The sequence below is a fragment of the Drosophila sulfurigaster genome, chromosome X (genome assembly GCF_023558435.1).
Source record: "Drosophila sulfurigaster albostrigata strain 15112-1811.04 chromosome X, ASM2355843v2, whole genome shotgun sequence".
NCBI classification, from domain to species: Eukaryota; Metazoa; Arthropoda; class Insecta; order Diptera; family Drosophilidae; genus Drosophila; species Drosophila sulfurigaster.
Genome location: NC_084885.1, coordinates 16,123,104 through 16,138,330, shown reverse-complemented (window position 1 = coordinate 16,138,330; position 15,227 = coordinate 16,123,104). Strand labels below are relative to the sequence as shown.

Sequence of the window (15,227 nt, the reverse complement as noted above, 5' to 3'; positions counted from 1 at the left end):
TGTTTGTGGCTTTCTCTTTCTCACTTTCACTCGCAATGTGACACAAACATTCGGTATAATGACAGTCATCATGCTGCCTCTCTCTCGGAATATGTTTGTATGTGAGAGTATTGCTACTTCTGGCACAGAGACTTATGGCAACGGATTTTGGGGCAGGAACTCTTAATTAAACCAGGCTAAATACAAAATACTACTACATAGTAGTTGGCAAAGACTTCATTTTGCCTTTGCGAATGGTTCATAAAAACACACACAACCTTTCAGCAAATGCTAAAAATAAATGCGTTTAAATAAGCAACCTGAGCTTAGACTCGAGTGTATTTAAAAATAGATTTCTTGCCAGCATTATAAGCTGCTTTTAGGCCTGCTTTTAAAAACGATGTTGAGCTGGTTTAAATTCGTTTTTTGTCATACGAAATGTTAAAATTTATTTTACTTTTGATAGCTTAGCTTTTATAGGTTTGCACTCCCATTAACTATAATAAATTATAATAACTTTGCTACAATTTTTGTAAAATAGAATAAAGAAATTGTCGCAAAATACTGAAAACATAATTAACAAGTAAGTAAACTACAGTCGAGTGTGCTCGACTGTGAAATACCTGCTACCCATTTTGATTAAAAGCATAATGATGCGGTATTCATATAATGCACAAAAATATTAAAATATACCGAAGGCAATACTTAAAATATTGATATGGTACTACATTTAAAATATACCATATAGTAATGAACATTATTCTTTTAGATATGACAAATTCATGTAACCCGAATATACTAAAATATACCGAAGGCAATATTTCGTATATTGATATAGTACTGCATTTAAAATATACCATAGAGTACTAAACATTATTCTTTAATTATATCAAATACATGTAACGATATTATACTAAAATATACCAAAGGCTATATTTGGTATACTGATATAGTACATTTAAATTACATTCAAAATAAACCACAGAGTACAAAATACACCAGATTGTCAGCCAAAGCTATTAAGAAAATTATAAACAAATTTGATCTATATCTCTATCTCCTATAGTCTCTGAAATCTATATATTTATATTCTTTATGGGATCAGAGATGCCTCCTTCTGCCTGTTACATATAGGGGGTATAAAAATTACTCGCATTATCAAATAATTATTCTGCAAGTTTAGCGATTGTCGCTTCAAAGTCATTCGCCAGTCTAATCTAAGCTAAACTTTGCTTTTGTTTTTTTTCCATCTTTTTTTCAACTCCTGCATAATAAAGCTATAATAATGTTTAGAAATTGTACACACTCACTCACTTATCTGCAGAAACAAGAAGAAGAGAATGAGGGAAAAAATGTGAATTTTATTTGTAAATTGCGCAATTCGCGACTTGACAAGAATTGAGGCCTCCGAGCCCGAAAATGTTCCAACAAAATTTACATTATTATCTGTCATTATTAAACTGTGCGTGTGTGTGTGTGTGTGTGTACGAGAGAGTGTGTGTGTGTATAAGGGAGACGTATGCAAATACAATAATAATATGTAAATTTGCGCTGAATTTTATTTGTAATTTAAGCCGCTTGTTCAACACTTTCTGCTCAGTCAGTCACACAAGCTTTCCATCTCTCTCCTCTCCTCTCATTTCTCTCGCTCTCTCTTTCTGTCTCTTTCAGTTCCCAGCAATGCGCGCTTTATCCATATCATCGGCAGACGCATTCATCCTGGTCTACGATGTCACCGATGCAACAACATTCGAGGAGGTTCGCGCCATCCGCGATCAAATCCATGAAACGAAGGCAACCACAGCGGTGCCCATTGTTGTGGTTGGCAATAAAATCGATCTGCTTACCGAGGACACCGAGCTCCGCGAGGTAAGTTCCCTCAATTCCCGATTTACCATGCAAAACAAAATACCATTACTTCTCCCATTTATTGAATAAGCGCTGTTGGCTTTGAAAGCATGTCAGACTTATGTTTTAGCATTGTATTCTAAAAATTTCAGCAAAGTTTCTTAGTATCCATAAAATCTGAAGAAGACGGACAAGAAATATTTTCATTTTTCAAATTATGAAACTGCATTTTTGGATTCTACAATATAAAATAATTTATTATTTATTTCAAATCATATTTATGCTGTTTAACACGGCATTAAATATCAAATATGAATTTTAGCATCGTATTCTTTATTCTTTATTTCTTATTCCTTAGTAACAATAAAATCTGAAGAAGACGGGCAAGAAATATTTTCATTTTTATATTTGCAAAATTATGAAACTGCATTTTTGGATTATATTCTACAAACTACTACAAAATAAAATAATTTATTATTTATTTAAAATCATATACATATCAAATATCAATTTTAGAATCGTATTGTTTAATTTTTAGTTTTTATTCCTAAGCAACTATAAAATCAGAGGAAAGCGAGCAAGAAATATTTTAATTTTTATATTAGCAAACTGCATTTTTGGATTCAACAAGTTTCAGAAAAGTTCATAGAACATAAAAACATTTATTTTATTTATCGTTTATTTCAAAACATATGTAAAACATGACATTAAATATGAGATATAGATTTTAGCATTGTGTTGTGAAACTGTTAAGTTATTGTTAATTATTATTATTATTATTAAGTTATGGCCCAAATTCTTTAACTTGTATTCGCAAAGTGTAAACCTTGAGAAAAGTGGGAACTTTTTTCTTTGCAAAATTATCAAACTTAATTTGAGGATTGTATGCTGAAAATTTCAGCAAAATTCGTAGAAAACTATAAAGTCAAAAATGCCAAATTAAGTAAACAATTTTAAATTTATTTATTGTCTAATTTCCAAAAACATGGCTTAATTTAAACAGAATTTATTCCAAGTGTTTAACTCTGCAGATTACCAAATAAATATTGCAATGTTATGACATGTAGCTAAGAAATGAAACTGGATAGCGAGGTATTTCAGAGTCATGTTCGTCATCAAGCTGTCTCTGTGGCTATCTCTAGTTGAATATTATTATTATTATTATTTCGGCGTGTTGACATTTAATTCGCAGAGCGCCTGCTGGCCCAAAATGACAACAGCAATTTTAACTGATTTAATTGTTGTTGGCAAAAGCACTCAAAGGAGTGTTTATACAATAATCGTCGCGCACACACACACACACACACACAGAGTGAAAGAGAAAGCAAGAGTGAGTGTGAGAGAGAGGGGAAGAATGGGCGTCGTCGTCGTCGTAACTCGTAACCCGTTTATAAGCTATGCAAATTGCTTTTGTTTTCGGGCCCAAGCAATTATGTAAAGTTTGTCAAGCGTGACCAGCTCTCCGCAGCGGATGACGGAGACATTCCCCCTCATCCCCTCACCACTTCATCCGTGTCGTCCCTCTATCCCTCCATATATTCATGCTATAGCCATAGTCTCCAGGGTCTAGTCCACACGCTGCTGCAGCGTGTGAATGCCAAATTGCTGCGAAATGAAGACATTTCGTCCAGCAAATCGCCAGCGGCTAAAATACTTTGTGCGCGACTTGACAATTTGCCTCCCTCGCTTCCCCGCTACCTCATCCCTAATCGCCTGAAACAACAATTCGATTTACAATGAATAAATACGCATTATAAATACTTTGAATACTTGCAAATATATTCCAAGTACACAGGCATATTTCTGACTTCTGGCAACTTTTTCTGCTTCAAACATTTCGCACATTGTTCACATTCAATCGGCAGACTACAATTTGCTGCGTTGACTGATTCAAATACTCTTCAGTTGCTTCAGTTGTGTCGGGTATGCGGAAAGTCAAGAAATTATGTTAATAAATAATAATAGTAGTAAAAAAGTGCTAAGATCAAAGAGCATATCAATCAGATCCATATATATGCTATAGAGCTACTTTTTTAGGCTCATTCAACATCTTTGTATTCTAGACTCTGAATGTCTTTATAACATATATAGATTTAATTACGCATACGCGCTGTAGGCGCATGAATAACTTCAATGCCGACGGTATTGTATTAAATTAAGTAAATATATTTCTGACTTCTGACAACTGTTTTGAGTTCAAAGTCAAGCTTAACTGTTTCAGTTCTCTAATGCCAAGGATTTTCTCACCATTTTCTTAGAAATACCTAAAGCATTGAATTGATCAACATATTAAAAAAAAATTAGGCAAAAAAAGGCAAATCAAAGACTATAGATTGACTTTTCTTAGCTCATGCAACATCTATGTATGCTTTAGACTTCAATAGTATGATATTATGCTCTTAAATTGAAATAAATTGCGTATACGAACTGTTGACCAAAATAACTTGAATGCCTCTTGAATTATATTGTATTAAGTATATATATAATATTTCTGACTTTTGACAACTTTTTCTGGTCTAAACTTTAGCTTACTGTTGCGGTATGCTACACAGCTTGTTCAGATATCCAAAGTCAACAATTTTCTTATAACACTTTCATAGCATAAACACATTGAATTGGTCAGCATATTTTCAAGAAATTTAAGCAATTATTGAACGCAAACAAAAAGCAAATCGATCGTACCAAAGACTATAAAAGGATTTTTTCGTACTCAGTCAACATCTTTGTGTGCTTTAGTCTTTGTTAGTTTGATATTTCTTTAATTGAAATAAATTACGTATACGAACTGTTGAATCTAAAATAACTTCAAAGCCTCTTGTATTATATTAAAAGCAATAAATATACTCTGGCGCACTTCAGTAATCATAAATTCAATAAATACAATTAAAGTATAAATAAATAAATATGTTAATAAATAATAATAGTAATATAACGAAATACAAAATAAACTAATAAATACAAAAATGACATATCAATTTGATTGAAAATGTGATTTCAACCTTACAAAACTATAAAATTATAAATATAAAAATTTATTTTACCATGTTTAACATGAAAATTTAAGTGTAGAAATAATAAAAATAATAATAATTTTGTTGAAATTTTCAAAAGACTACAAAACAAAGCCTTCTAACCGCAAACTCTTTAGCAGTTAGTTTTAATCACTGCTCAACAAAAAATATATATGTATATATATGAAATTTTTGCGTGCTTGGAAAAAGTCAGGGAAATGAAATTAAAACTAAAATGGAAATGAAAATTAAAATTAAAATGAAAATGATAATGATGATGAAGCAAAGTTAGTTGCTATCGCATCCAAATGAAGTGCAAACTCAGCGCGAAATTCACACGAAATGAAATCTCATCAAATGCGGCCGCCGTTTGTCGAGGAGCCTCGACGTTTTTGCATAATTAGTGCGAAGCGCACAGAAAAATTTGCAATGTCTCTGCTCTCATTTACTCCAAAAAGAATATATTGCGTGCAAGAGTCAAAGTAAAGCAAAGCAAAGGGAAAGGCAAAGTGACAAATTTTGGGAAATGCACGACACTAAAAAACAGAAACTGAGAAAGTAAAAATTGTTTCAGTTTTATATTTTACTCTATTTAAAAGAAACTTCATATTGGTAATTCTTTAGTCAAAAAACATAAACCTAACATAAAAATAGAGTTTCGTTATGCTTATAGCTCTGGATTAACTTTATTTTTAGAGCCAATATTGATTTTAGGGACTTTTTCTGTTTTACGATCTAATTTATAAATTTCTGCATTTTTGCAATTATCTTAAAACAGAAAAAAACAATTCATTCCAATCATTCTTAGCTTCAGATTTATATTTATTAAAAATAAAAAATGTTTTGGAGTTTTTTTTTTACTTTAAATAGAGAATTACCCATATATGTATATATCAAAGAATAAAGCCAACAGCTTAATATTTTTTAGCACAAAAATGGAATATTTTATTTTAAAAGTTGTGATTGACATTTAATAGGCTTTCAACTGCTGTCACTGTGGAGCTTTGCATAACTTTGAGCGTGGCAAACAATACAGTTATTTGTTTAATATACTCTGCAGATATGCTATGTACTATATAAATCTGATTCGCTGGCTGACAAACTTCAAAGTTTGCCAATCGCAGTTTATTGTCGTTTTTTTCGCATTTGGCAAGCAAAACAAAAAATAAAACTCCACTCCGGAAACAACAACAAAAAATAATGCTTCGTAATAAGATGCAGTTGTGTGTGTGCGAGTGTGTGTGTGTGTGTGTGGGTGTGTGTTTCGGTGTGTGTTACTGTGGCATATCTTAAATGATCATCGTTAGGGCAAATGGCCAAATGGAATTTTGTATTAGTTTATGCAAATTGCGACAAGGCGGGGCCAGCTGCGCTTTAGCCCCGGGCAACGAGTACTTCAAATATAACAGTACACACACACACATGTACACACACACACACACACAAATATACACATGCGACACGGAGTTGGGGTGTAAACGAAGCCATTCAAGTTGAAGTTAAAGTTAAAGTTGAAGTTGAAAAGTTGACTAAATTCAAGCAATGTTCGTAAAATGATTGGATTAAGCCTGAACTTAAGTTTAATACAAGGCAAAGTAATATTTAAACTGCTCGCCCTAAACTAAATTGTTATTTTTATTGTTCGCTATTATTGTGCCTAAATCAAGTTGTCTAACCTGCAACGATTTAAGCCCTTTTTGCGCTGCAATAAATCACAGCACTGTCAAATGAAATCTACTTATATCATTTTAAATTACTTTTAAATAAAATGAGGCACAACCCTTTTTTTCTGTGCTCTCTCTCTCCACTTCATCTTCGCCTTTATCTTCGCCTTTGCTGCTTTTGCTGCTTCTTTACAAATTTCAATTTTAATTTATCCCCCTTGTTGTTGTTCTCGTTCTTGTTGCTGTTTGGCACCAACGTTTGGTCCACTTGGCGCATACTTGATATTTCATTTTGTGCCCCTTTTTTTACATTTCTTTTTTCTCAGCTGCGTGCCTTTTTACGCACACCAACACACTAACACACGCTGACAGTGTATTGTCAATTTCAATAGTCGAGACAATTCTGGCTGGCAAGTGTCTTCTTTTGGGTGTATTGACTTTAACCGACTTCTAATATAATAAAAATGCAAATTGCGCAACGCCAGCAGCGCAACGCAAACGCACCAGCAAACTGTCGCGTGTTGTGTTTGCTTCTCTTCTCTTCTTTTTTTTTTTAAATAAATACCCTGTAAAAAGGTTAAGCCATGATGAGAGTCGAATAACTCATTGAGTATCAAATTAAGCGGCGATAATTCAACACAAATATTTGAGTTCGTATTAGAAATTATTTATTTGTCTATGCTAAAGTAAAGACAATTAAAAAGTTCATGTATATATAATAAGTAACAAAATAAGAAACAAAAATACCATAAAAAGACTATAATACCATATAAGAAATACTAAAATATAATACTATATTTGTCAATGTCAAAGATAATGACAAACGAAGAGTTCACCAAAAACAAAATATGTAAAAAAAAAAAATGAAGCAAAATTAAAAAGATATCAAAAACTCTAATTAAAAATAAATACTATAAAAAAAACTTAGAATTCATTGAATTAAACTATATTCAAGCTTTAGTTTATCTGGTGAATATTTGATATAATTACAGAAAAGTTCAATTCAATTCAATGAACATAACAGAAATACTAAAAGCTCTTTAATACTATATAATAACAAAATAAACAACAGATACTTAGGACTTTTTAATATCAACTATATTCTGATAATATGATTTATTCAATTTTTGACTTACAAAAATGTTTGTTTTAATAATATGCTCTATGGAATATATTATTATTTGAACACAGTTTAATCACAAATTAAACACTCTTTATGAATGAATAACATTTTAGCATACAAGTTTAGTTTAATTACTGTAAAAAGAGGTCTACGGAAGCCACAAGTGAAATTGAAGTGAAATTCGAGTGGAAGTGAAATTGATAAATTTACGTTAAATCTGTTTCTTTTTCAAAATTTAAATAAATCGATCAATTTCCAAGGCAATTTCAATGAACAAAAAAGCAGAGTAAAATCAATATTTACAGAGTATCTGGCAGTCGAATAATCAGTTCAAACTTTTGATGCCTGCATGCGGAGTGGAGTCGAGTCGAGTCGAGTTGAGTCGAGCTCTATCAGCCGCTTGGTATCTTCTTTGTTTAACGAAGTGAATTTAACTTTTTGTTGGCGCTTTCGGTTTTTACTATGTATTTAGGTTATGCTGGGACACAGTTTGTTGTTGGCCGTTTTAAAGCCAATGTTTGCCCCGGATAGCCGGGCAAACTCATTCCCTCTCTCACTCTCTTCCTCTCTCTCTCTCTCTTACTCGCACTCCTTTTTTTATTTCTTTGGCAAGCTGACAAACTGACAAGCTTGAGAATCTGGCCAGTTGGCCAGCAACAACAAGAACACCCAAAAAATACGCAGCCACGCACGGTTTGCCTTTTTTTATGTTTGGGTTTGTTCATTTGGAAGAATTTGGCTTGGTTCACTACTTGGGCTCTTGAGTTCAGCGCGGGAGTTCAGTGCAAGTTCAACTTGCTGTGCCACAATTTGTAGTTGGGTTCGGGTTCGGGTTCGAGCTCTTCTCTCTTTCTCCTTCTCTCTTATCTGTCTCCCTCCGAATTTCGGCTTAACTGCCTATCTATACTTTCCCCTTCCCCTCAACTAAATGGAGGCTGCCTTCAATTCCCTTTTTCCCTTTTTCGTTTTTGCCAAATTCATCTTCTGTCAGCAGTTTGTTAGTCTGCTCATTCTCATTCTCTGTCTCTGTCTCTATTTGTGTGTGTGTCTCTGTCTCTCTCAATTGACTATTATTTATTTTCACTTCATTTTTTCATCACTTACCAAACGCAATTTAGACGTCTATGTGCGTTTCTATCCCGATAAGAATTAATAGCAAAACGCATAATAGACTTCTTACCGAATGCTCAATGATATCGATTCTGTGTGGCACACGTTTAAACTTATTTCTCAAAAAAAAGTATATTTTACGTATTTCATAAAAATGAAAGAGTAAAATTGAGTGAAAGGTCTTTGCTGAATTGGATGACAGTCTGGTATATATTTTATCCTTCATTGTATATTATGAATGTAGTCGATATACCAAATGTACGTTGATATACCAAATATGGCCTTTGGTTATTTTAGAAGAAACACTTTTGTATGGACAAAAACGTCTTCTTCTTTACTTTGGCTGACAACCTGATATATTTTGCGCTCTAAGGTATATTTTGAATGTAGTACCACATATAACCTTTGATACATTTTTAGTATTTTTGCTATATATTATTTTTTTATATTTTAAAATGAATTGATTTTATTCACAATGTAATCTCGAGTATCTCGTTTTCTCACCTGTTTAAATATGTACATATTTTTAATAAACTTGTCTTTTTTTAAAGATCTCATTTATAATTATAAGAAGTCTTTATTTGGATGCATTTATAATATAATGTAGTGAATATTAGTATAATATATTACAGATACAGTTTTCCACAATATGGTTCGCAACCTGACTTATGTGTTTAATTCTAAAATCATATGAAATAGTGTTAATTGAATCATTTTCAAAACGTGTTCTCCTTTTGGGAATATATAAATCTATACCGATATTTCGGTTGGATATATATATCGATATGATTTATATACTGCTGCCTTGTGTTGTTTGTTTTCCAAGTCTGTTAAGTTTATAGTTGCTGCAGTTTAAATACTCTTATGTGTGGTTGTTGTTGCATCCTAAATTACTAGCAGTGGTTGTTGCTTTTGTCGCTTGTGCTTTTTTGTCTTTTAGTGAGTTCCTTTGTTGATGTTGCAAGTGTGTCTGCCCCTGCTATTATTATTATTTATGTTGATATCTATGTTGCTGGTGCTCGGGTTTTGGACTTGTACCAAATGTGAAATTTACTCGCAGCAATCACAAACACAATGTTCCTCGATTGTTGTGAATGCTTAGCAAGATTTGCGCCTCCACATTAACTGCCTCGACTTGTGGCTTTGGCTGTTGCTGTTGCTGCGGCTGTTGCTGTTCTTCGTTCGTTTTGACTTGGAGTAATTGTTGTTGCTGTTGGTTTGGGTGAATTTTGCTGCAGTGACGAATATGTTTACTGAACTTTTGTTGCTCTTAAAGCTTGTGTGTTAATGATGTTGTTCTTCTCGCTGTTTCTCTGGCAGACACTGTTGTTCCTCAAGTGACTGCGATGGTTGCTGTTGCTCATGCCTTGGTTGTTCTTGTATCTCTCGCTGTGTTGTTGTTGTTGACGTGATGATTTTGGTTTCAGTTGAAGCATTTGTTGTTTGTGTTGTAATCGCTGTGATGGTTGTGGATTTGGCTACAGCGTGTGTTGCTGCTGCTGTTGATGTTGCTGCTGTTGATGTTGCTGCTGTTGATGTTGCTGCTGTTGATGTTGCTGCGGCTGCTGCTTAGGCTGCATCTTTTCTGTTGTTGTTGTTGTTATGCTGGGTGTAGTTGCTGTTGCTCAGGCACCTGTTGAGGCACTAAAGGCTGTTGCTGTGCTTGTGCTTGCTGCTGCAACTGCAAATGTAGCGACTGCATTTGCTGCTCCACCAAAAGTTGCTGCTGCACCTGCTGAAATATTGGTTGTTGTTTATGATTTCGATACTGTTGTTACTGCATTAACTGTTGTATTACGTGCATCTCATGTTGTTGCTGTATTAACGATGCTTGCAGCTTGTTTGTTTGCTGCTGCTGTGTGTTGTTGCATTGTTTGATGCTGTGGCTGCAGCTTCTCCACTAAAGGTTGCTGTTGCAACTGCTGCAATACAGGCTTCTCTTGTTGTTGTTGCTGCTGTTGTTCTTGCTGTTGCTCATGTAGTTGTTGTTGCTGCTGCTGTTGTTGTTGTTGTTGTAACTGTTCTTGTTGCTGCATCTTTTGCTGGTGCTGTTGCTGCATTTGCTGCTGAACATCTTGCTGTTGCAGTTGCAGTTGCAGTTCCTGTTGCTGTTGCTGTTGTTGCTGCAGCTTATACACAAAAATCTGGACCTCCACATGCTCCACATATATAGATTGTTGTTGTTGTTGTTGCTGTTGCATTTGCTGCTGCATCTCTTGCTGTTGCTGCATTTCCTTCTGCACATCATGCTGTAGCTGTACAGATTGAGTTGGTTGCTGCTGTTGCATCTGCAGTTGCAACAATGTTTGTTGCTCTAGTTGCTGTTGTCCATTTTGTTGTGGTTGTTGCTGTTGTTGAACTAAGGGCTGTTGCGGTACCTGTTGCTGTTGTTGATGCTGTTGTTGCTGTTGTTGTTGTTGCTCCAATTGCTGAAACATGTGCTCTTGATCTAGCTGCATATTTTGTTGAATGTGTTGAATCTCTTTCTGAATTTGCTGCTGCACATCTTGCTGTTGCTGTGACGGCAACTGTGGTTGCAGCTTCAGCATTTGTTGTTGCTGGCGTTCAAATAGCATCTGCTGTTCCTGCAAGAGCAGTAAATGTTGCTGCCGTTGCTGCTCCTGCTGTTGCTGCAACTGATGAGCTGGTGGTATATGTGGCTGTAGTTGGTATTGCTGTTGTTGCTGTTGTTGTTGTTGTTGTTGTAGTTGCTGCTGCTGCTGCAACTGTTGCTGCAATTTCTTCAGCTCTTGCTGTTGCTCCGGCGGCAATCCTTGTTGCTGCTGTTGCAGGTGCTGGTTCATCATATGCAACTGATGCAATTGCTGCATTTTCAGCTGCTGCTGTTGCTGCACTAGATGATGTTGTTTTTGCATTTGCTCTTGCAACTGCTGGTGTGCTAGTTGCTGCTGCCGCAGATGCATTGTTTCGTTTTGCAACAGCTTCATATGCTGCTGTGACTCCTCCAACTGTTGTTGTTGTTGTTGTTGTAGCTGTTGTTGCCGTTGATCATGTAGAAGCTGCTGTTGCTGATGTTGCTGCTGCTGCATCTCTTGCTGCAGTTGTCTATCTTGTTGCTGCTGCACCTGTTGTTGTTGCTGCTGCTGCATCTCTTGCTGCTGCTGCATCTCTGGTTGTTGTTGCTGCTGCGAGTCTTCAGACATCTTTGGAACTTTCTGCTTCCATGCTGACGATTGCTGCTGCTGCTGCTGTTGTTGCTGCTGCTGTTGTTGCTGCTGGTCCATCTCCTGCTGCAGCTGCAAGTTGAGCTGACGCTTGAGCAAGGCGTGCAACTGTCGCAGTTGCTGCAACGTCTGCTGCAAGAGCTGACGATTCGACAGCGATGGCATCAGCTGATCGATGCTCTGCACGAGACGTCGCGTCTGCTGCTGTGCGCTCAACAGCTGCGCCGTCAGCTTTTTGGTCTCCTCCATCGGCAACGGCTTCGACGGTGTCTGTGACTGTGGTTGTGGTTGTTGTTGTAGTTGGTGCTGTGGTTGCTGCTGTGGCTGTGGTTGGTGTTGGTGCTGTTGTTGTGGTTGTTGTAGTTGTGGTTGTGGTAGGTGTCGTGGTTGTGATTGTTGTTGTAGTTGTAGTTGTGGTTGCTGTTGCTGTTGTGGTTGCTGCTGTAGTTGAGGTTGGTGTTGTGGTTGCTGTTGTGGTTGCTGCTGTAGTTGAGGTTGGTGTTGTGGTTGTTGTTGTAGTTTCTGTTGTGGTTGTAGTTGTAGTTGTGGTTGCTGTTGTGCTTGTAGTTTCTGTTGCTGTTGTGGTTGCTGTTGCTGTTGTGGTTGCTGTTGTGGTTGCTGTTGTGGTTGTAGTTGTGGTTGTAGTTGTGTTTGCTTTTGTGGTTGCTGTTGTGGTTGCTGTTGTGGTTGTAGTTTCTGTTGCTGTTGTGGTTGCTGTTGTGGTTGTAGTTTCTGTTGCTGTTGTGGTTGCCTTTGTTGTTGTGATTGTGCCTGCTGTTTCTGTTGCTGTGCCAGTCCGGGGGAAAGCTTGGACTTCTCATCGCACTTGGCATCGTCAATGAAATGCCACGGCACCAGCTGGCAACGTTCGCGCTCGAATTGCATCTCGCGTTGCAAACACAGCCACGCTTCCATTTCGCCGCTAACCGGCGGATTGCCACACAAACGCGACTGCGAAATGTATTTGTTGCCATCAACAACTGTATATCATTACTATATATTGAAAGAAGACTTTTACTCACCACCTGCTCTCGCTGCCAACCGCATTCGAGATCCTCGTTCTCCTTGTTCGAACACATGTTGATGTTGAGACTGTTCATCGCAGCGCGTCGTGCAGCACGCTCGGAGCCAATTGGCGGCAGCTCCTGCAAATCCTGCATGCTTTCTCTTCTATGCCCGATTTCACACAGCTTACAAATTTCACACGGTTTTACCACTTCACTAGATTTTTACGAGTTTTCTGATTTCAGATGTGAAATGTTCAATGGCAGAGCCAAAACTGAATTTAACACCAACTTTTGCACAGGGAAGTTAACTTAAATCTGCCAGCATTTGCACAGCCTACTTTGAGTTATTTCATTTCAAATGTACAGTGGCAAGCAAAGCAAAGCTAATTTGATGTTTCAATAACTTTTGTCGATGAAATTACAGTTTCATCTAATTTCAATCAATTTCTAGTTTCGCTTTACAATTGCAAAATCTTCAAATACTCGATATCGACATTTAATATTTGTCATCGACAAATTGGAGCTGCAATTATCGACATTAGAAGCTATGTAAATGTCATTACTGGAGAGTTATTTACTTATCAAACAATTCTAATGTAGTGCAAACTCTTTTGAACGGACACTCAAGGACTGTAACCTTAAACTATAATTTGTTCTTTACTTTTTTCGACAGTTTTAACATTTATTTAAGGAACACATTAGCTGAAACTAAAATTATGGCAAATACATACGAGGGTGGTTCGATAAGTACTTAGCCTCCAAAAGAAAAACGAAAATTTTGGATTTATTTCTCAACATAATCTCCTTTTAGCTCGATACACTTGACCCAGCGATGCTCCGATTTCTTTAACTCGTCCGAAAAATACGTTTTCTCGAGGTCTGCAAAATACTTGTAGGTATCTGTGACGGCGACGAACTCCTCGTGACTTTTTCAAGTTTGGAAACAAAAGGAAGTCACACGGGGCCAAATCTGAAGAATATGGTTGATGGGGCAGTTCGTAGCCCAATTCGAACAATTTAGCCATTGCTCTGAAGTGTTCTCACGGTTACGTTTGTTGTCCGGAGTGAGCAAACGCGGCATCCATCGCGCCGACAGCTTTCTCATGTCCAAAATTTCATGCAGGATATGATCCACGGGGTCTTTTGAGATGCCTGCTGTCTCAGCTATGTCGCGCATCTTCAATCGGCGGTCTGCCAATACGAGATCGTGGATTTTTGTCACGTTATCCTCCGCGGTAACCGTTTTCGGGGCTCATCAAAAACCTAAATGCGACCACGTTGAAAATCGTTAAGCCAATTTTTGACGGTCGCCATCGAAGGAGAAGAGTCACCGTACACAGCATCGAAGCGTTCTTTGATTTCGCTGCGCGATTTTCCTTCATAAAACAAAAATCGAATCACAGACCGATATTGCTTTCTCAATTTTTCTAAAATCCGCGGACACATTCGATTCCACACACAGTCAATACTACGAGTCCGATTCGGCTGAATGTACTACACGATAGTAAATTTCTCTTGCGATAGTGACGCCATCGGGTGTTGAGGCTAGTACTTATCGGACTGCCCTCGTAGATCTCAGAGACTAAAAGAGATAGAGTTGTTTCGATAGCACTTGCTATGTTCGCATGCAGATCAAGTTTGATTTAAATTTTGCGATGCCCAATTCCGCATTCGAAAATCGAAATAAATTGAATATATAACGTAATTTTGAAGCTATTTTTTGGAACATACAATAATAACTATAGATTCCTGAAAATTTGATTACGATCAGATAAAAATTGTAGAAGGTATTTAAGAAATCTATGAAATACTTTTGTTTCGGTTCTTATTTGATTTGACTGGCAATCAGGTATATTTTAGTAATCTATGGTATATATCGAACGTAGTACTAGATTAATATACCAAATATATTACGGTTCTTACCTCATCGATATGCCAATTATGATCTTCAGTATAACTTAGTTTTATATTTTAAAAATACTACCGCACTGTTCTGTCTTTACCCAAAATATGTAGCGGGTGTCGCACAGTCGAGAACACTCGACTGTAGCTTTCCTACTTGTTTGTTGACTGCAATCAAGCATCAAGTATTCAAGTATTTAATTGTATTTTTAATAAATATGTATGAAATATATGTATATGCTTTACTCATAAAGTATAAGAATATATAACGAATATATGTATAAATCCTTGCCTTTTGCAGGTGGAGTACGCCACAACCGAGTCCGTGGTGACTGTTGACTGGGAGAACGGCTTCGTCGAGGCATCCGCTGCGAACAATGACAACATCACGCAGGTGA

General features: G+C 36.4%; 3 protein-coding genes across 7 annotated transcripts in view; 2 read left to right on the top strand and 1 right to left on the bottom strand.

Moving 5' to 3' along the window:
• LOC133848365 (uncharacterized) overlaps nucleotides 1-8,547 on the top strand; it is a 183,485-nt gene extending 174,938 nt beyond the window's left edge. The window contains exon 4 of the mRNA XM_062283898.1: nucleotides 8,533-8,547. The gene's annotated coding sequence lies outside the window, so the exon portion shown is untranslated. The remainder of the gene's footprint in view (nucleotides 1-8,532) is intronic.
• The window catches only part of LOC133848366 (ras-related protein Rap-2b), a 60,156-nt gene that overhangs the window by 42,427 nt on the left and 2,502 nt on the right, over nucleotides 1-15,227 (top strand). For 2 of the 3 annotated variants that reach the window (XM_062283900.1, XM_062283899.1), the window contains exons 5-6: nucleotides 1,651-1,848; nucleotides 15,131-15,223. In XM_062283900.1, coding sequence (XP_062139884.1) covers nucleotides 1,651-1,848; nucleotides 15,131-15,223 — 291 coding nt within the window. Of the gene's footprint in view, nucleotides 1-1,650; nucleotides 1,849-1,918; nucleotides 2,019-15,130; nucleotides 15,224-15,227 lie in introns of those variants that run through there. The other variant, XM_062283901.1, reaches the window with a different exon arrangement.
• The window catches only part of LOC133848353 (putative uncharacterized protein DDB_G0271606), a 38,398-nt gene continuing 33,298 nt past the window's right edge, over nucleotides 10,128-15,227 (bottom strand). For 2 of the 3 annotated variants that reach the window (XM_062283871.1, XM_062283872.1), the window contains one exon: nucleotides 10,128-11,959. In XM_062283871.1, the coding sequence (XP_062139855.1) occupies nucleotides 10,541-11,959 (1,419 nt within the window). In that variant the 3' untranslated portion in view covers nucleotides 10,128-10,540. Of the gene's footprint in view, nucleotides 12,872-12,942; nucleotides 13,221-15,227 lie in introns of those variants that run through there. The other variant, XM_062283874.1, reaches the window with a different exon arrangement.